This window comes from Ochotona curzoniae, unplaced genomic scaffold (assembly GCF_017591425.1).
Source record: "Ochotona curzoniae isolate NIBS_2020 unplaced genomic scaffold, NIBS_Ocur_1.0 contig_523, whole genome shotgun sequence".
NCBI classification, from domain to species: Eukaryota; Metazoa; Chordata; class Mammalia; order Lagomorpha; family Ochotonidae; genus Ochotona; species Ochotona curzoniae.
This window is the reverse complement of record NW_024466459.1, coordinates 11,891,087-11,911,428: the sequence shown is the minus strand read 5'-3', so window position 1 is coordinate 11,911,428 and position 20,342 is coordinate 11,891,087. Positions and strand designations below refer to the sequence as shown.

At 55.9% G+C, this 20,342-nt stretch overlaps 1 protein-coding gene across 2 annotated transcripts in view; it reads left to right on the top strand.

Annotated features, from left to right (window-relative positions):
* Positions 1–926: 926 nt before the first annotated feature.
* The window catches only part of TNRC6C (trinucleotide repeat containing adaptor 6C), a 59,290-nt gene continuing 39,874 nt past the window's right edge, over positions 927–20,342 (top strand). Inside the window, exons 1-3 of one of the 2 annotated variants that reach the window (XM_040989865.1) lie at positions 927–989; positions 2,803–2,824; positions 10,278–10,604. In XM_040989865.1, coding sequence (XP_040845799.1) covers positions 927–989; positions 2,803–2,824; positions 10,278–10,604 — 412 coding nt within the window. Of the gene's footprint in view, positions 990–2,802; positions 2,825–10,156; positions 10,605–20,342 lie in introns of those variants that run through there. The other variant, XM_040989870.1, reaches the window with a different exon arrangement.

Genomic DNA, 20,342 nt, shown 5'->3' with positions numbered 1-20,342 from the left:
TCAGTAGGTGGTCTCACACCCACCTGCTGACAGAAACAATAGGAGGACTCCCTCCTCCTACAGTGTCCCTCCATGGAGAAAGTTCCATGCCGTGCCCACTTTTCAAACATACTAAAAGGTGCTGTGGCCATATCACAGCACATGCTGAAGGGTGAATCTGGAGCTTCCAGGGGTAACCAGCTAACTGACATCCCACACAAGCCACCAACTCCTTAGCGACTCTCGAGCCCTGGCGTGTGGCAGCTGAGTGCTGCCTTGTGTCGGTCCCAGAGGCTCTCTGCAGCAGCCCACGCTCGGTAGGAATGTTATCAATGAGCGCGTGAGTGCAGTGTGCATAAGCGTCCCCTCCACGGTTGGAACCTAGACCTCCACGATAACCTTAATGGGCACCTGGTGCCCCCAGGACAGCAGTGGGCAGCGGAGTTGTGGCACGTTGGTGTGCGACAGATGTGCGCTGAATGGCTGAGGCAGCTGAGCCAGCAGAGCAGTAGGTGCCCAGGCTGCTGTCGTGTGGGGTCAGCATCCGTGTCCAGGACACCCTCACAGTGTCCTCTGATGCCAGACGCCAAGTGCCTGCACCAGCCAGTGGGCTTTGTTGTTTGGTTTTAAAGGACACCTAGGGCAGGCATCTGGCACGTCGGACCTCTGAGATGCCGCTTGGGACACCTGTCAGAGTGCTGGGCTTGAGTCCCAAGTCCACCCCTGAGACGGCTCAGCTTGGAGCCCTGGCCCCACGTGGGAGAGCCGGCTGGAGCTCAGGCCACTGTGGGCCTGCAGCAGTGACCCAGCGGGTGGAAGAGCTCTCGTGTCTCGGTCTTCCTACCTTTCAAATAAGAATGAAAATTAGAAAATAGATACCATGCTGACACCTTCTCTCTGGATCTACTAGGGAGAAGGACCAAGAGACACAAGAAGAGGGACATTTGATGGAAGAAAAGAGAAAGAGAAAGCAGGAAGAAAAGAAGAAGAAGGAAGGTGCTCAGAAAAAGGTTTGCTGCCCCCGCCCCTGCCCCGGGTTACCCACTGCCCCGGGTTACCCACTGCCCCGGGTTACCCACTGCCCCGGGTTACCCACTGCCCCAGGATCCCCCCGCCCCGCTGCCCTGGAGTCTCCCCCGCCCCGCTGCCCTGGAGTCTCCCCTGCCCCGGGTTACCCACTGCCCCAGGATCCCCCCGCCCCCTGCCCTGCAGTCTCCCCCGCCCCTGCCCTGGAGTCTCCCCCGCCCCTGCCCTGGAGTCTCCCCTGCCCCACTGCCCTGGAGTCTCCCCTGCCCCCCTGCCCCTCAAAGCCCCCGCCCCAGGATCCCCCTGCCCCACTGCCCTGGGGTCCTCCCTGCCCCCCCGACCCCCTGCCCCAGGATCCTCACTGTCCCCCTGCCCTGGGGTCCTCCCTGCCCCCCCCCCCGACCCCCTGCCCCAGGATCCCCACTGTCCGCCTGCCCTGGGGTCCTTCCTGCACCCCTGACCCACTGCCCCTGCCCCAGGATCCCCCTGCTCCCTGCCCTGGAGTCTCCACTGCCCCCCTGACCCTCAAAGCCCCCGCCCCAGGATCCCCCTGCTCCCTGCCCTGGGGTCCTCCCTGCCCCCCCTGACCCCCTGCCCCAGGATCCCCACTGTCCGCCTGCCCTGGGATCCTCCCTGCCCCCCTGATCCCCTGCCCCAGGATCCCCACTGTCCACCTGCCCTGGGGTCCTCCCTGCCCCCCTGATCCCCTGCCCCAGGATCCCCACTGTCCCCCTGCCCTGGGGTCCTCCCTGCACCCCTGACCCCCTGCCCCAGGATCCCCCTGCTCCCTGCCCTGGGGTCCTCCCTGCCCCCCCTGCCCCCCTGCCCCAGGATCCCCACTGTCCGCCTGCCCTGGGGTCCTCCCTGCCCCCCTGATCCCCTGCCCCAGGATCCCCACTGTCCCCCTGCCCTGGGGTCCTCCCTGCACCCCTGACCCCCTGCCCCAGGATCCCCCTGCTCCCTGCCCTGGGGTCCTCCCTGCCCCCCCTGCCCCCCTGCCCCAGGATCCCCACTGTCCCCCTGCCCTGGGGTCCTTCCTGCACCCCTGACCCACTGCCCCTGCCCCAGGATCCCCACTGTCCCCCTGCCCTGGGGTCCTCCCTGCCCCCCCCGACCCCCTGCCCCAGGATCCCCACTGTCCGCCTGCCCTGGGGTCCTCCCTGCACCCCTGATCCCCTGCCCCAGGATCCCCACTGTCCCCCTGCCCTGGGGTCCTTCCTGCACCCCTGACCCACTGCCCCAGGATCCCCACTGTCCTCCTGCCCCAGGATCCCCCTGCTTCCTGCCCTGGGGTCCTCCCTGACCCCCTGCCCTGGGGTCCTCCTTGCACCCCTGACCCACTGCCCCTGCCCCATGGTCCCCCTGCCCTGGGGTCCCCAGGGGCCTCCTGTCCTGATAGCCAGGGGAGGGTATTCACGGGTCACCCTCAGCTGAGGCCTGTGTGTCTGCCCGGAAGGCTACACATAATTTTTGCAGCTGTGATCAATGCTTTTGTGCAGACTCAACCTTACAGGCAGGCTTGGATTTTATAGCATTTAAAATAGATGAAATTAATGTATTTTATATTTGATTTAGACTACACCACTGAAATGAACTTGCAAGTAGAATTTTTTTGTCATTAGATTGTTATTGCATGTAATCAGTAGCATATAAACAATTATATATCCTCCAGTAACAAATTAAATGGGCAAAAAAATTCTTTTTAAAATTTGCAATGTTAGAAGTTTGCTTTATGAATGTTTATAGCTGCATGTGCTCCACGCGTCATTCCTAAGGAATGTGTGATTTTTTTTTCAGGCTGCTGATCCAAAAACCAAAGGTGAGTCTGTTGGGCTGGCAGGGTTGGGTACCTGTGATGGTGGCAGCAAATTCACTGATGAGGGTGGCTGTATTTCTTAGTTGATAACTAAAAACAAGGAACTTAATATTGTCTTTGTATCTATTTTCTGTTATTCATCGTGAAAACCTTCATTTACCGCTGGTTTTACATTAGTGTCTCGTTGGCATTGTTAATCTAAAAATCCTTGAAGAGTGCTGTATTAGCTTTCTGAACAATGCTTTTCAATTTCATTTCCACCAAACAAGGTGGCCCGTTTGAATAAAAACAACCAAAAGATACTGAATGTTTTTTAAAGCTTCTAGTTTCTCATGCCAAATAGTCTTAACAGAGGGGAGTTAGACTCTGCCTCCTTGCTCGGCTTACTGCATGTGGGGGTTTTCCCTGTGTCCCGCATTTATTACGTGTGCAAGGCTTTCCTCCTGTCCCCCCCCCCCCCCCCGTCCAGGGTTGGCTAACTGTCTTAGTGGGTGCTGTCATCGTTTGTCCTGCTGGCTTTGGCATCCCTACCCTGTGCTGGTTCTGAATGGGCCACCGGAAGCCACACTGCCAGCCCTTCATCTCACTCTGACCCCGTGGGGGCCCAGTGAGAGAGCACCCGCTCTCTTGAGTGGGTTGAACTGGGACCTGTTATTGAACTTCCCAAGGCTCAAGTGGCTCATTTAAAGAGAAGTAACGGCTGGCTTCCACATCCTAAAGTGTTGTCTAGACTGAATAGATGCTGTTATCGCTTGGTAAAATGAAATGTAAAAAGCAAAAAACTAAGCGAGTTTGTGAGGAAGAAGGCCCATCAGCTGACCCCACTTCTTGCTCACTGCGGCCTGGCAGTCGGTGGCACTACTGCTGTGTGCACACCCCGCAGGGGCTGCGCCAGCCCCCGGGGCACCACCGCCAGCCCTCTGCTGCTGTCTGGCTCTTGGTAGCTCTCAGAGTCAAGCCCGTATGTATCTGAAGTTTTTATGATTTGATTCAGTGGCAGCTATATTCTATCACTGTATTTTTCTCCTCAAATGAAAAATTACTTATCGTGTAGTAATCATGAGTTGCTTTCTCCTGGCTCTTTACACAGTTTGTGTTTGTTTTTGAGTGGCTGAAAGAGACAGCTCCCACCTTCTGGTTCAGTCTCCACGTGGCCCCAGTGCTCCTAGGCTGGGCCAGGGACCAGCACCACGCGTCCCTGTGCCCGGCAGGAGCCAGGCATTCCGCTGTGGGTTGAGGGCATCTTGAGCTAGACCAGACACCTGCCCTGATCTCTGCCCTGGTCAGAATGAGTAACTCAGAGGGCTGACGGCCATCGCAGCAGGAGAGTGGTTCGAGGCCTAGCTTGGCACGCTTGAAACTGGGCAGGTAAGAAGGCCAGGGGCAGATGAGGCCCTGCCTTGTTCTCACCCAGGCTTGAACAGGGGAGATGCCGTGTTGGCATGATAGGGAAGCAGATCCAGAGCCAGGTGTCGTGTGGGATTTTTTTAAACACCTAGCCAATGTCTGGGCTCCAAGATAAATTTGTCTGTTAACTCAATTTTTCCATGGTGTGACTACTAGGATGGCTGCTGGCAGGTCGGGGGAGGGGAGGGCAATTACATGATGATAGCATGAGGTGCAGGAACCACAAGCAGAATGGGAGCTAGAGGAAGGCCCAGGGCAGTGCCAGGGTGACCAGAGCGTGGTGAGGCCAGGGTAGCAGGCGGGCAGAGGAAGAGCAGCCTTTGCAGACACTGGACGGTGGAGGGTGCAGGGTGGCATTCTTCAGAACCAGCCAGTCACAGAGCTGGGGCAGAGGGGGCAGCCAGTAAGGGAGGCAGGGAGCGGAAGCTGAAGCCTGGCTGGGGGCCTGCCCGCCATGCAGGGCCCGAGCTGGGGCAGGTTCCCCTTGCTAACTGACAGTGAAGCAAGGGTTTAGAAGTCTGCTTGAACCTGGCTGTTTCTCTGGACACTGCAGTGGCTGGATTTGGGCTCCCTCTTCTGGCAGTTTGTATACAGGATTCTGTACAGTTGTGGGAAAATATTCCAGGATTCTTGTGTTTCACAATTTTCTTTTATTGACACACACACGGAGAGATGTATTACAGAAGGCAACATGTGCATGTCTGAGGACAGCACTTAGGACAGACAGGCTCGGGAAGGATTGAGGGGACCCAGAGCCACACGCTGCGTAGACCCGCGTAGACCCGCGCAGCACCCAGCTCCTGCGGAAGGGGTGGTTCCGAGCAGCTGTGCCTGCTGGGAGCGTCGCAGAACAGCCAGGACACGCTCCTTCTCTGTGTCGCTCTGAGCCAGCCTGCTGTGGGAGAAGCACTCGCAAGTGTCTGCCTCCGGGCCGTGTAGTGCATCTGCTTCAAGTAGAAGGCAGGACTGAAGCCCAGTGACCTCTCGACGAGATGGTCCTTCCTTAACTGCGGCTGCCTGGACTGGCATGTTGCACAAAGCACTAGGATGAACGTGACCCCTGCACGGTGCCGCTGCCAAGCAGTGGGAGGCCGTGAGTTTGTGCCCGTTGGGAACGGAGCACCTAATGTTGGCACAGTGCTGCATCACAGAGGCCAGCGGCTCGGGGAGTGGAGGCCATGGCTTGGTGTCCCTGTGGCACTGCTGACGCCGCCGGCGGGTCCTCCTCGCCCAGAGCTGCCCTTAGGGCCGCCGTGCGCCGCGGTGTCCGTCACTGCTGAGGTTGTAGGAGAGACCAAAGTGTAGGAAAACCTCAGTGGAATCGCTGATTTGGGAAATGATGCCAGGGTTTCTTTTTTGTCATACGGTAGCAGATTCTGGATCTTCAGGTTCAGAGTGTGAACTCACGGGTCGGCGTGTTGTTTAGGACTGGTTTTTCTTTTTTCATTCTTCAGTGTTGTAGTTTTGTGCTTTCTCATATAGAAACTGTTTCTTCAGTTCTGAAGTGCCACGTGTGTAGGAAAACGGGCGCCAGCACAGTCCCTCACCACACGGGTGGCGTCTGACGCAGGCGTGTGGTGGCCGCCACCCCCGGCTGGCCATCCTCCACCTGGCTGGCAGCAGCTCCCTCAGCCACCAGCTGCCAGCTATGGCCTCCTCTTTCGGATCAGCAGGATGTGCTCCCCACGAGCCCCTCTGAGAACCCCCACAACTCAAGGGACAGCTGCGTTTACTTGTGTGCACTAAAACCTTTTTTAGAAAAAGGGAGTATTTCTTTTTTTATCTTAAAGATTTATTCATTTTTTAAAGATTTGTTTTCTTTGTATTGGAAACTCAGATATACAGAGAGGAGGAGAGACAGAGAGGAAGATCTTCCGTCCGATGATTCACTCCCAAAGTGACTGCAATAGTTGGTGCTGTGCCGATCCGAAGCCAGGAGCCCAACGCCTCTTCCAGGTCTCCCACGTGGGTGCAGGGTCCCAAGGCTTTGGGCCGTCCTCGACTGCTGTCCCAGACCGCAAGCAGGGAGCTGGATGGGGAAGCAGAGCCACCTGGACTAGAACCGGCGCCCACGTGGGATCCTGGTGCGTTCAAGGAGAGGACTTAAGCCATTAGGCCACGCCAGGTCCAGGGATATTTCTCCATATGAAAGGCAGACGAGACAGAGCCCTTTGGCTCTGGGGGCTTCTGGGTGAGTGGGTGGAAGATCCCATTACTGCATCTGAGATAGTGGGGAAGTTGGCCTTGAAGGGTGGGCTTGCACGGTGCGAGCGAGGAATGATGACAGCGAGGCGTTAGAGACGGCGTTGGGAGCAGCTAGCTGCAAGGCTCTGGCCTGGCGAGATGGCCAGTGAGGCCAGACGGAGGTGGACACTGCTGGGAACCTGGGGCGACAGACCCAATGGAGGTGTCAATTTGAGAGGCCTCCAAGTGCCCGTGGGGGTGATGAACCTCGCCTGCCTGTTGTCAGCGCCCAGGATTTTAGAAAAGTGCTGGGAGTGATTTTGCATCTGGCTGGCTGGCCCAGTTAGAACTATACCATTTGAACATTTTACCTGAAAACAGGAAATAAAATTGTTTGAAAAGACTTGCTTTCAAATTTCTACTAGAAAGAACTTCTGCCTTTTTACCAGCAGATGTCGCCCTTATTTTAAAAATACATTATTAGGGGCCCAGCGCGATGGCACAGTGGTTAAGGTCCTTGCCTTGCACGCCCGGGATCCCATATGGACACTGGTTCTAATCCCGGCAGCCCCGCTTCCCATCCAGCTCCCTGCCTGTGGCCTGGGAAAGCAGTCGAGGACGGCCCAAAGCTTTGGGACCCTGCACCCGTGTGGGAGACCCGGAAGAGGCTCCTGGCTTCGGACTGGCATAGCATCGGCCGTTGCGCTCACTTGGGGAGTGAATCATTGGACGGAAGATCTTCGTCTCTGTCTCTCCTCTCTGTATATCCGCCTTTCCAATAAAAATAAAATAAATCTTAAAAAAAATACATTATTAGGTGGCAAGTAACAAGAATTTCCAGTTTGTTGAAAGGTTTGTGTTGTTAGCTGTGGAGTGACTCAGTGGCTGCCCTTTTCCTCAAGAAAACAAAGGGTCTGTTGGTAATCCATAAGCAACATCCTGCTGATGTCCTGTGCTGCGTGACACCCTGGGTTCCAGGAAGAGACCATCTCACCATCAGCCCAGGACAGTGTCAGAATGACTCGATGTCCCAGCTGTTGGAAAGGGTCTGAGTTTGGAGCTGATGAAAGTTGACCACTAATCAAAATTTGCCCATTTGACTTACCCAGATTACAGGAAGAGAGATAAGTTTGGGGGATCTCCACTTATTAGGGACTATTTAAGGTGGCTGTTAGTGTCCAAGTTTTTTTTTTTTTTAAGATTTATTTTTTTATTGGAAAGGCGGATATACAGAGAGGAGAGACAGAGAGGAAGATCTTCCATCCAATGATTCACTCCCCAAGTGAGCGCAACGGCCGATGCTATGCCGATCCGAAGCCAGGAGCCTCTTCCGGGTCTCCCACGCGGTGCAGGGTCCCAAAGCTTTGGGCTGTCCTCCACTGCTTTCCTGGGCCACAGGCAGGGAGTTGGAAGGGAAGCGTGGCCGCCGGGATTAGAACCGGTGTCCATATGGGATCCCGGGCGTGCAAGGCAAGGACCTTAACTTCTGTGCCACCGCGCTGGACCCATGATTTAAAAAGTAGTTGTTTAAACCAGAGAAAGTTGTTCACTGTGTCATGTAGGAGACCTGGAAGTCAAGTTGGCAGCTCCGTGTTCCTGGTCCCTGCTGTGCCTGCTTCACTGAGGGAGGGGGCCTTCTCTTCAATGCAGGGGGAGCTCCCGAGCACCCCGGGACAGGGCTGGGCCCGCCGGACGCACTGTGGCTGTGTGACAGCTCTGGGGTCCTGGGGCTCTGTCAGAGCACTCACCGGTCACCCTCTCCTGTCTGAGCTAGCACGCTGCACGGGGTGTGGAGCACAGGGTAAGGGGAGCCTGGGCCTGCTGTGCGCCACAGCTGTTCCACCTTGGACCTTTATGGGGACATAATTGATGAGAGTATCATGATTCTGAGAAACCAGCTCAAAGTTTTCTCTTTGAAGAAGATACTAGAATCTCTAAGCTAGGCTCCAACCCGCAGAAAAACTGTGCAAGTCCCAAACGTGAGACACGCGTGTCCTACTGCAGTCTAGCCAGCGGGAGCGGGGAGCACGTGGCAAGGCACTGCTGGGAGAGCCACGGCCACATCAGTGAGGCCGAGCGACCCCGCTTCCTGCGAGGCAGCAAGTGACAGCAGAGGTGCTGCTGGGAGAGCCCCGTGGGAGACCTGTCAGGTGGGCCGCTGCCGTCCAGCTGCTCCACGCTGGGAGGTGCTTCCGGGCTGCTGTGGGCCTCTGACCATCTGCGGAGTCGAGCAGATGACTCCTCCAGAGCAGCTGTGGGGGCCGAGCTGTGACCCCGAGAGCCCTCCGTGCTGCACCCTCCGTGCGCGCCTGTGCGTCCCTGGCCTGCTGGCACCACCTCGGCTTCGCAGCCCGTGTTCTCAAAGAAGGCGCTGGTTCCACCTGGGCACAAGACGGGGAGCAGACCGTTCAAGCAGCCATTGATCATTTTTGTTTCTTTCCCAGAAGAAAGCAGTGCCGACGCAAGGCTTGAGCTAGTTAGGAAGTCTGCCTTGCCGGCCTGACGTTGCCGCTGGTTTCCGTTCGCCGGTGAAAGCTGACCGATGCCCTGAATGCCGGGGCAGACCCTGCAGACTGCGGACGCCATGGCGGCCCCTCCACACTTCCTCCCTCGGGTTTTTCCCTCCATCCTTTAGTTCTCATTCCTTCGCTGCCCTGCTCGGGCTCCTGAGCAACTCGGCGACCTGAGCCGGAACGCTCAGGGTACTGCAGCCCCATGCAGGAGCGAGGCAGCCAGGAGCGGGGCAGGACCCAAGGGTGCAGACTGTGTCCCGAGGGACAGGCTGCAGGCAGAGGCCCTGAGAGCGTCGCGGGGCCCTGGAGCTGGCAGGATGTGTCCAGTGTCACGTGCAGAAGAGCGACACGGAAGTAGGGGCAGCTCACTTCGTGCGTGGCTTTTACTCAGCGTTGAGACCAAAGACATTGGCGTGTTAAATGGAAACGAAATCCTAAAAAAGGTTCCATGGAATATTCTGGATAGCAGTGGCTGCTGTCAGGATGGAAGGGACGAAATTCTTGCAGTGGACACATAGGCTCGCGGGGTCACTGTTCGGGGTCCTTTCATGCGTGGGTGTGGGTTGCCGAGGGGTGGAATTCTGGCGGGTGGTCACCCCTGTGCTGGTACAGCCACCTGACAGCCCTGGCCCTTCTCCCAGGACTTGTGCGTCGCCGCTGCTGCCTTCGCTGCTGACCCCTCGTCCCCTCCACACACACACCACCCCGACCCCACCGCACCCCACCAGCACTGCGTCTTTCTCAGTCAGCTAATAGACACTCGCTCAGAATTACAGTGGAAATCTGTGCGAACTCACGTGGCCTCGCTTTATGCACGCGGCGCGCACCTGGCCACGGGGTGGCCTGGCCGGCAGCAAAGGCCTGGCCTCCAGAGAGTGCGGGCTTGAGCAGGCCCTCAGCTGATTCTTCTCTTTTGGTTTTGAAATTCCTCCTGTCAGACAGACCTGTCGTTTGCTGGTTCACTCCCCAAAAGCCTGCAGCGGCTGGGACTGGCCTAAGAGCGAGCCTGGACCCCAGAGTCCAGTCCCACGTGGGTGCCGGGGACCCCAGAACCCAAGCCGTCCGGCTGCCTGCCAGAGCTGAGACTCAGACCCCGGGACTCGGGGGGCAGCCCCCCGCCCCGGAAATGATATATATGTATATAGCCACGGCTGAAGACTGAGCAACCACGGCCTCACCCCCTGCAGAAGGTCCCCAAGCCCTGTGGGCCCACAGCCTAGCGTCCAACTTTAATTCCGGAGCATTGGGCTGTCACTTCCATGTCTCAGTTTTGTTTTGTTTTCCTTGGTTTGGATCGGATTTTAAGGCGGTGTTACTCAGTTTTAGGTTCTTTTGCCTTTTGTTCCTTTTAGTGCCAGAACCTACTAAGACCTGTTCGAGCCAGCCCCAGCCTGCCAGTACCAGTAGCAGTACTTGCACCAGCACCATCTGCAGCAGCAGCAATGGCAAACGCGCAGCAGCCAGCAGCCAGCAGCCAGCTGCCTCACGCTACCTGCCTCGCGAGGTGCCTCCACGCTTCCGCCAGCAAGAACAGAAGCAGCTCTTAAAGAGGGGTCAGCCGCTGCCCACAGGGACTCTGACCGGCGTGAGCCCTGCCCAGGGTGCCGGGCCTGCAGGAGCCAGCTCGCCTCCCCTCCCTGGAGCCAGCACACAGCCACCTCCCAGTCACCTCCCAGCAGGTAAAACCGTCGGGAGTGGGACCTGGGGTCGGCCTTTCAACAGAAATGCGTACTTGCTGTGTGCCTTTAGTGGAGGTTTTAAGGTGTAGTTGAGGTGTCTTCTTTTTATATCATTTTGTATGTACGTGCAATCTTCAAGAAGTTCATGGGAATGTGTTCGTGGAAAAGTTCATGCACAAATTCAGACTAACTTGCACCCACTTATCTGTGCACTCCATGTTCCGGGAGCTTTAAGTAATGCCTCATATTTGTGGCTGGCACCCCGCCCCCGACTGTTCCTCTGCCCACAGGCCCCTCTGGCGACAGGAGACTGGTCGTGAGCCCCTCCCTCTGTGTCTCGTGCGTGTTGACGCCGGCTTTGCCACGAGTACCACAGGCTGCTGGGAGCGCTCTCCGGGCGCTGGGGAGGCCACAGCTGTGTTCTGTTGCCCTAGCCCCGCATGGGGGGCATGCAGAGGGGTGCAGCTTGGCCTCTGCTCCCCTGGCAGAGCCAGTGCCCACGATGCAGAGGGCTCTGCGCCACCAGCTGCCATTCCAGCCCCACGACGTCGTGCTGGGGCCTTCTGGGACTTGGCCTGCCACTGTTTCAGGGAACTGGGGGAGATAGACATTTACTTCTCTGTTATTTTGTGAAGTCCTTCTGTTTTAAGTAATTTAGCAACGTACTAAATTTGGAATGGGGGCCATGGTTGCTAAAGGCTATGACATTTAGCTGTGTCATTCAGGGTGGAAGTTTCAGGGCTTGGGGTGAGAGGACACGGTCCCTAGCAGTGTGTCTTCCAGCCGTCTTGACTTTGATCTGCTGGGTAGACTCAGGGTGACCAAGTGCTGGGTCACAGGTTAGAGCACAGGTTTAGCACAGCACCCCCGTGTCAGGTCCTGCCCTGCTGCTGACCAGCTCCCTGCCCACGCGCCTGGGAAGGCAGGCGGCCCAAGTCCCAGTCCTGGCCACCTGTCTAGGGACCTGGATTGAACTGTTGCAGCCGCTCAGTGAGTAGCCGGAAAATGGAAGAGCTCTTTATCCCTGTCTGCCATTCTACCTTTCAAATAAATCCTTTTTTTAAAAAAAGAAAGAGAAACAGATTGATCAGTCTTCTTTCCATTGGTTTACTCTTTTTTTTTTAAAGATTTATTTTTATTATTATTATTATTTTTTTTATTGGAAAGGCGGATATACAGAGAGGAGAGACAGAGAGGAAGATCTTCCATCTGATGATTCACTCCCCAAGTGAGCACGACGGCCGATGCTATGCCGATCCGAAGCCAGGAGCCTCTTCCGGGTCTCCCACGCGGTGCAGGGTCCCAAAGCTTTGGGCCGTCCTCGACTGCTTTCCCGGGCCACAGGCAGGAAGCTGGATGGGAAGCGTGGCCGCCAGGATAGAACCAGCGCCCATATGGGATCCCGGGCGTGCAAGGCGAGGACCTTAACCACTGTGCCACCGCGCTGGACCCCATTGGTTTACTCTTCAACAGCTGAAACTGGCATGATCTGAAGCCAGGAGCCAAGAGCCCTGGTTCAAATTGGTGCCCATATGAGATCCTGGCATGTGCACTGCACCAGGCCCCAGGGGAATCTTAAGAAAGATTTTGTACTCAGACCTGAATGGCTTTGGTGTGCTAAAGTGATGATTTTTGAAAAGTAGAGCTGCTGTGTGCCTCCTCTTGCCAGCTGCCGCTGGTTGATGGTGTCGCCGCAAGCTCTGCTGGCCTCTGGCCGTGGAGCCACCTCTCTGACCGAGGGGCAGCAGCCAAGGAGATGATGCAGTCACATTAGGTTTGGAAGTAATATTCTTTAATAAGGTACTTGTCCCCAGTGTGGTAGCCTAGCAGCTAAATTCCTTGCCTTGCACACGCTAAAATCCCGTATGGGTGCCAGTTCTAATCCCGGCAGCTCTACTTCCTTCCAACTCCCTGCTTGTGGCCTGGGAGAGCAGTTGAGGACGGCCCAAAGCCTTGGGACCCTGTACCCACATGGGAAACCTGGAGGAGGCTCCTGGCTCCTAGCTTTGGATCGGCACAGCTCTGGCCGTTGCGGTCACTTGGAGAGCGAATCATGGGATGAAAGCTCTTCCTCTCTGTCTCTCCTTCTCTGTATATATCTGACTGCAATAAATAAAGAAATAAATCTTAAAAAAAAATAAGGTACTTATCTCTGTAAATATAACCTTCCTAAGAAAACATTCCTAGCTTAGAGCCCTTTTAGAACAGCTGGTGGAACTCTGGCGGGTGGTCACCCCACCCGGCTCTGCTTTCTGTGCTTTTCCTCGGGCCCCTGTGCTGGTGTAGCCGCCTGGCAGCTCTGGCTCTTCTCCGTGTGGTGAATTAGAACATCTGGGAAATTTGGTCATTCTAAGTGCAGCATAAGGGATTCTGGGTCTGGCTTCCGCGCCAGCTCTCACATCTTTGTCCTTGCAGCCGGAGTAGTCTCTGCGTAGCCCGTTGCCCTCAGGGCCACTTCCTGCCACCATGCATCCGCCTGGATGGCGAGGCCCTCCACAGCCTACTGCCTCCTTAAGCCTCCTCTGGAGTGTGCTGCACTCAGTGCCACGTCTCTGCCAGGTCCTGCATGCCCGTGATTGCCCTTCATGCATACACCCCCTGTGCAAGCACCTCCAGGTGTCCCCACTGCATTGTCCCTGCGCACTGCTCACTGGCTAGCCTGCCTGCCTTTGTTTTTTTATTTTGGTTTTGGTTTTTGTTGGTGTTTTAAGATTCATTTATTTATTCTTTTTTTTTTAAAGATTTATTTTTATTATTTTTTCATTGGAAAGGCGGATATACAGAGAGCAGAGACAGAGAGGAAGATCTTCTGTCCGATGATTCACTCCCCAAGTGAGCGCAACGGGCCGATACTATGCCGATCCGAAGCCAGGAGCCTCTTCTGGGTCTCCCATGCGGGTGCAGGGTCCCAAAGCTTTGGGCCGTCCTCGACTGCTCTCCCGGGCCACAGGCAGGGAGCTGGATGGGAAGTGGGGCCTCCGGGATAAGAACCGGCGCCCATATGGGATCCCGGGCGTGCAAGGCAAGGACCTTTAACCACTTGCGCCACCGTGCCGGGCCCCATTTATTTATTCTTATTGGAAAGTCAGGTATACAGAGAGGAAGATCTTCTGTCCATTGATTCACTTTCCAGGAAGCAGAAGGGAAGCGGGGCAGCCAGGACACCAACCAGCGCCCATGTGGAATCCCAGCATGTGCAAGGCGAGGTCTTTAGCCACTAGACTACTGTGCCGGGCTCTAGTTTTTTTGTTGTTGTTTTTTTGTTGTTGTTGTTTTTAGTTCCTAAGAGTCTCACTTCTTGCCTAAATTGGAAATGTCCCATGATGCAAGTGCCTTAGCTTTCCGTGGTCTGACTGGTGTAGCAGAGCAGGAGGGGTGCTCGCAGTTGGGAGTCAGACATGCTGGAAAGGCCAGTGAGCAAAGGAGCGTGTCAGGTGACAGACGAGCGTCGAGCGCCACGTCGAGAGCTTCAGATGAGCTGAGCTGTGAGGAGCACGGGAGAGCGTCCCACGGGCTGTGGCCTGCGTGGTTCAGTGGCTGAGGGAGCAGATGGGAGAAGGCAGAAGACGAGGCTGGAGGAGCTGGCTGTTAGGGTTGCAAAGCAGCAGCTGTCACGAGCAGGAGAGCCCATGACGGTCATGGCGCCCCGGGAGGTGCACTTTCTACCCTGCCCCTGCAAGCTGTGGTGGGGCCTGGGGCTGCGTGAGCACAGGTTTCTCTTTGTTTTAAAGAGTGACGAGCTGTCAAATGCAGCTGCAGTTGTCTGAGAGTTCAGCAGTGTGCTCCCGGGCAGGAATGCACGTGGGCCTGGGGCTCTCCCACGGGCGGCATGCCAGGGCCGGGACAGCGAGAAGGACACGCCTGTGAAGGGAAGGACCATCCCGTCTCGGAGGGCGAGAACGTAAAGCTTTGTTCAAGATCTTAACGAAAACCCACCGAGAGGCCAGAGTTACAACGTGCACCACCAGAGTTGGTGCCAAGAATACCAGATGATCCAGTAGGCAGAGGGACCGTCCCTAGCAAGCCAGGAGGGGTGGGGACATGGGCATCCTGAGAGCGGTCTGTGGGCAGGGAAGCGACCAAGGAAACCACAATGAGGTACCACTTCCCCAAACTTTGCAATTTTAACGATTCTGAATGCCCTCTGGCATAGCAGCCCTGGAGCTACTGGTCAGGTGCTTTCAGCCTGTGAGTTCAGGCACTACCGCACATCCCCGCCCCTGGACCCCAGGGCCGCCGCAGACAGCACCCCCCCCCACAGGGCCGGGCCCGCCCGCTGGGTCACACACCAGCCCTGCCACAGTCACTCCTGAAAGCCTGAAGCCAGCTTGGCTGTTGGACGTACAAGGCGCTTCAGGACCTTTTGGTAATTGGCATCAGAGGATTCGGGGTGGGAGTCAGCATAGTGACGCACCTGGTTAAGCTGCTGCTTGGGAAGCCCACACCCCATACTGAAATTCCAATGTTATCTAATTTGCTTTCTCTTTTTTAATTGGAGACGTAGAAGGAAGGAGAGAAATATCTTCCATGTGCAGGTTTCCAGAAAACTACAATGGCTGATGCTGAGCTAATCTGAAACCAGGAGCCAGGAGCTTCTTCTGGGTCTCCCTCGTGGGTACAGGGTCCCAAGGTCGCTCGACTGCTTTCCCAGGCCACAGGCAGGGAACTGGATGGGAAGTCGAATAGCTGGAACATGAACCAGTGTCCATATGGCGCCTGCAGGTGGAGGATAGCCAGTTGAGCCATCATACCTGTCCCTGCTTTGCTCTAGTGACCTCCCTGCTAATGTGCCTGGAATGCAGCAGGTGGTGGCCTGAGTCCGTGGGTCTTTGCTGCTTGTGTAAGAGACCCGCTGGACTTGCAGAGTTCCTGTCTGCCAGCTTTGGGCGGATCCAGCCCTGGCTGTTGGGTGTGTTTAGGGAGTGACTCAGCAGATGGAAGAAACACCCTCTCTGCCACTTTGACTTTCAAATCAATGTTTAGAAACAAACAACTCGGTGGTTTCAGCTCTTGGTCTAGTTTTCCCAGGTGCTGTGGAACTACAGGAGCTTTCTCTGGGCGCAGGCCCAAGGACGTGGGCATTCTCTGCTGCCTTCCCAGGCACACTGGCAGCAGGTGGATGGGAAGAGGAGCAGCCAGGATTCAAATTGGCATCACATGGATGCCAGCACTGCAGGCGGGAGCTTCAGGTGCTGCGCCACAGCACTGACCTCTCGGGAACAGTCACAGGCCTACTCCGCTTTCCTCCTCCCATGCCTGCATCCCGTGGCGTGGCGCTTCCGAGGAGGGGCCACGACGGTGATGTAGACTCCTCCTCCATCCCGCCAGACCCAGCCGTGCCTCGTGGGGTCTCTCCGGGGTTCCCGCGTCACATTAGTTGTGGCTCTGTGAAGGGCCTTCCTTGGTTGGCAGCATTGCTGAAGTCACCATTTGCACCATTTTCTGAGATAACTAAGACTGCTAACACATCAATGCAAAAGGAAATCCTGAATATTTCAAGGTCTAACAATGCACTATTGAAGTAAAACTCAGTCAAATTTAAGGCAAAAATGACACCTTTTTGTAATGGGCTGCCAATGAAAAATGAGGAAGTTTTCTAGCATCCAGCTGATACTCTCATTACTAGTGTGTGTCTGCTCTCTGGATGTGTGACTGTCTTGAATGTAACATGCCTTCCAGAAAATACAAACTCTCAAGTAAGTGTGCCAACAGCAGGCCCAGAAACATCCCTGCAGGGCAAGGGGCCCCTCCAGCTGCAGAGGGGTGGAGGGGGGCATGGGCAGGGGGCAGCCTGGTGGAGGACTTGGCTCCCTTTCCCAGCACTGAAAGTGGCCAGTGGGAAAGGGCCTCCCAGCCCTGGTCTTGGAATCCCTAAGGACTGTGGATGGCAAGCAAGCCCTGCTGGAAGGCTGAGGCGCTGTGGGCGTGACTGCTGGTCGGAGGGGAGCCCCTGGACCGCTTGGTGGGCAGTGCGCCTGCGTTGCTCAGTGCCATTAGGCACGGATTCACTTGACCTTGTTATTTTCAGACTTTTGTTTTCAAATCTGCAGAATAATTCAAGCTCAGAAATCTTGAGTGCATTTATCTTTCCAAAGACAGGGTATTGTTTTGGTGGCTGCTTTGTGGGCTCCTAAAGAAGAGTGTTTGCTACTTAGATCCTCTAGATAGAGGCAGGGAAGCAATTAAAAGTTGGACGCTTGCCAGTTTACATGTGTGGCTCATTTAGAATATTCCAGCTAGTGTTGACATGCCGCCAGTGTTTGGGGGTTGTTTAAGAAAAGAGAAGTGGGTCTTAAATGCAACACTTGGTGTGGAGGCAGGCTGGAGGGACGTGGAGGCAGGCTGGAGGGGCGAGGAGGCAGGCTGGAGGGGCGAGGAGGCAGGCTGGAGGGGCATGGAGGGACATAGAGGCAGGCTGGAGGGACGTGGAGGCAGGCTGGAGGGGCGTGGAGGCAGGCTGGAGGGGCAAGGAGGCAGGCTGGAGGGACGTGGAGGCAGGCTGCCCTGTTGTCAACTGGTTTTAAAATGCCTGAGGAGAGTGGTTGTGCTGATTGTGGCTGAGTCCTGAAAGGAGAATGTGACAAGGAAGAGAATGTAGGGAAAGGCAAGATGGGTTTAGTGTCAGCTGCAGTTACATCATCAAAGCTTTGTCAGCCCTCCGTAGGCGCCTCCACTGCTGGTGGAGGGGATGAATCAGATACTTCCTGGACTGGTAGGGCGTCACCCAGTCCTTCCGCAGGGGACCCGGGCACAGGCTGGCCACTGGAGCGTCCTGGCAGCTCTACTGGAAGCAGCTCTCTGAGACCCAGCGGACACGTTGGAGCGGGTGTGGGGCAAGCCTGGCTGCAGGGACACAGTCACAGGGGCAGCTGTGCATTCAGGGTGGCACCTTCTGCAGGCACTCAGCGCAGCCGCTGGGAGAGCAGACCGAGGCGGCTGTGGAAGGATGCTCCAGCCAGCTCCAGCCAGCTCCAGCCAGCTCCAGCCAGCTCCAGCCCGTGTGGGAGCACGGGCTCCTGGCCGCAGCTCAGCTGGGATAAAATGGTGTCTTGGCAGAGAGCAGCTTGCCAAGGAACGGCCAGCAGGCAGTTGGGGCCAGCCGTGCTCTGGTAGCATCGCCCAGAGCCACCTCCCACCCCAAGCTCTGGGCCCGCCTGCTGCCCCCCACCCCGTTTCTCATTTTCCTGTCTTAACCTTGAGGAAGTGGTCTCATCTTGTGGCGGTCCTGTGGTGACTGGTTCCCGGAGGCCCTGGATTGGCTCTGCTTGCCCAGCAGTACCTCACATCGGCAGCAGTGAGCAGGGCTCTGGGCACCAGGAGGCCCACAGCAGTCATGGGTTCCACACCAAGTCAATGCAGCAGGCAGGTGTTGGCGCTTTGAAGCCAGAAACAGGTGTGAGGTGTGTCCTGCCCTCCAGCACAAGCAGCCAGGAGGTCTGGGCAGCGGGTGGCCGGCCGCGGGCAGCAGCGCGTTGGCTGGTGGGCGAAGTGTGATGTATGTTGCATGACATGGACTTGATTCTTGTGCATGTGCCTGCCGGCTGGGCGCCCAGGAGACTGCTGCGTGAATCTCGTCCCCATTTCCTTATCTGTTCAATCTGATACCTAATTAAAGCTCTGGGAAGCTCCTTGTTAAAGACTTCGCTTGGAAACATTCTGTCTTTATAGTGTTATGTTTTGCAATTTAAAAACAAAAAAGAATGCTTTTCTCCTTCAACCACACTATTCTAGAATCCTTTTTAATATAATCACTTAAGTAGATTGTTTTAGAGACATCTTTAGGGTGTGTAAACCATTTAAACAGAAGAGGAGGGGGTTTACTACTCCACAGGAATGTTGGCGCTCCTTTCCATGAGGAGACTTTTCTAGGAGAAAGTCTTCGCTGGCGGAGCAGTAGTGTGGGTGTGGCGAGAGGGCACTAGCTTTCGCTCTCAGCATGTTGGGCCTCGGCCCGTCGCGGGGTCCTTCCGAGTGGCCCTGCTCCTGCCGCAGAGTGACGTGACGAGGTTCTGGTCCAGGGCGCCGTGGCTCTGCCAAGCCACAAGGAGATGGCGCCCTCAGCGTCGGCTGGCGTGCTGTCTGTCGGGTGATGGGTTTGCTAGTCCTGGACAGGACCAGAGAACTCAGAGCTGTCCCTTCTCGGGATTTTCATTTGTTTTTTGTTTTTTGTTTTTAAGATTTATTTACTCATTGGAAAATCAGACATACAGAGAGGAGGAGAGACAGAAAGGAAGATCTTCCATCCAATGATTCACTCCCCAAGTGACCACAACGGCCGATGCTGTGCCGCTCCAAAGCCAGGATCCAGGAACTTCTTCCGGGTCTCCCACACGGGTACAGGGTCCCAAAGCTTTGGGCCGTCCTCCACTGCTTTCCCAGGCCACAAGCAGGGAGCTGGATGGGAAGTAGAGCTGCCAGGATTAGAACCAGCGTCCATACGGGACCCCGGCGCGTTCAAGGCGAGGACCTTAGCCACTAGGCCACACCGCCGGGCCCTTGGGTTTTGTTTTTAAAGGATGTATTTATTTTTATTTCACAGGCAAAGTTACAGAGAGAGAGCGCATGCTTCCATCTGCTGGTTTACTTCCTCAATGGCCGTAGCAGCCAGCACTGGGCCAGGCCAAAGCCAGGCACCAAAAGCTGCTTCTGGGTCTCCCACATGGGTGGCAGGGCCAAGCCCTGGGCTGTCCTTCTGTGTCTTCCCAGGTCCATTGGCAGGAGCTGGATCACAGATGGAGTTGCTGGGAGTCAAACCGGCGCCCAGTTATAGGCCCATTAGCCTATAACACAACCTATACCCTAGTCTTTTAATTATTTTCATTTTGTTGTAAAGGAAGAAAGAAAGAATCAGAGGTCACCCATCTGCTGGTTCGCTCCGCAAACACTGGGGCTGATCCGGGCCAAAGCCAGAAGCCCTGAATTCCGTACAGGTCTCCCACGGGGGTAGCAGGGAGCGAGGACCTGAGCCATTGCCTGCCACCTTCCAGGAAGCTGGCACTGCTAGCGGCTCAGGCTTGTGCCCGTGTAGGGGGGGATGTCACTCCTACACTGCTCCTAGAAGTTAGTCATGTCACTTTTTTTTTTTTTTTTACATACTTCAGTTTTTTGGACCAGGATTTGTGAATGGGTAATACAGTCAACACACTTTGGTTTTGAAAGTCATTCAGGGGTCCGGCGGCGTGGCCTAGCAGCTAAGGTCCTCGCCTTGAAGGTGCCGGGATCCCATATGGGCGCCGGTTCTAATCCCGGCAGCTCCACTTCCCATCCAGCTCCCTGCTTGTGGCCTGGGAAAGCAGTGGAGGATGACCCAAAGCCTTGGGACCCTGCACCCGTGTGGGAGACCCAGAAGAGGTTCCTGGTTCCTTGCTTTGGAGCGGCATAGCATCGGCCGTTGTGGTCACTTGGGGAGTGAATCATTGGACGGAAGATCTTCCTTTCTGTCTCTCCTCCTCTCTGTATATCTGACTTTCCAATAAATAAATAAATCTTAAAAAAAAAAAAGCCATTCCAGGGGCCAGCACTTGGCGAATAAGCTAAGCCTGTGCCTACAGCTCTGGCATATCATAGAGGGGCCAGTTCTTATCCCAGCTGCTCCACTTCCTGTCCAGCTCCCTGCTAACATACCTGGGACAGCAGCTGAAGGGGGCTAGCGCTGGGACCACGTGGGAGGCTTGGCTAGGGTTCTTGACTCCGGTCAGCCCAGCTCAGGTGCAGCCATTATGGCCATATCGGGGGGCT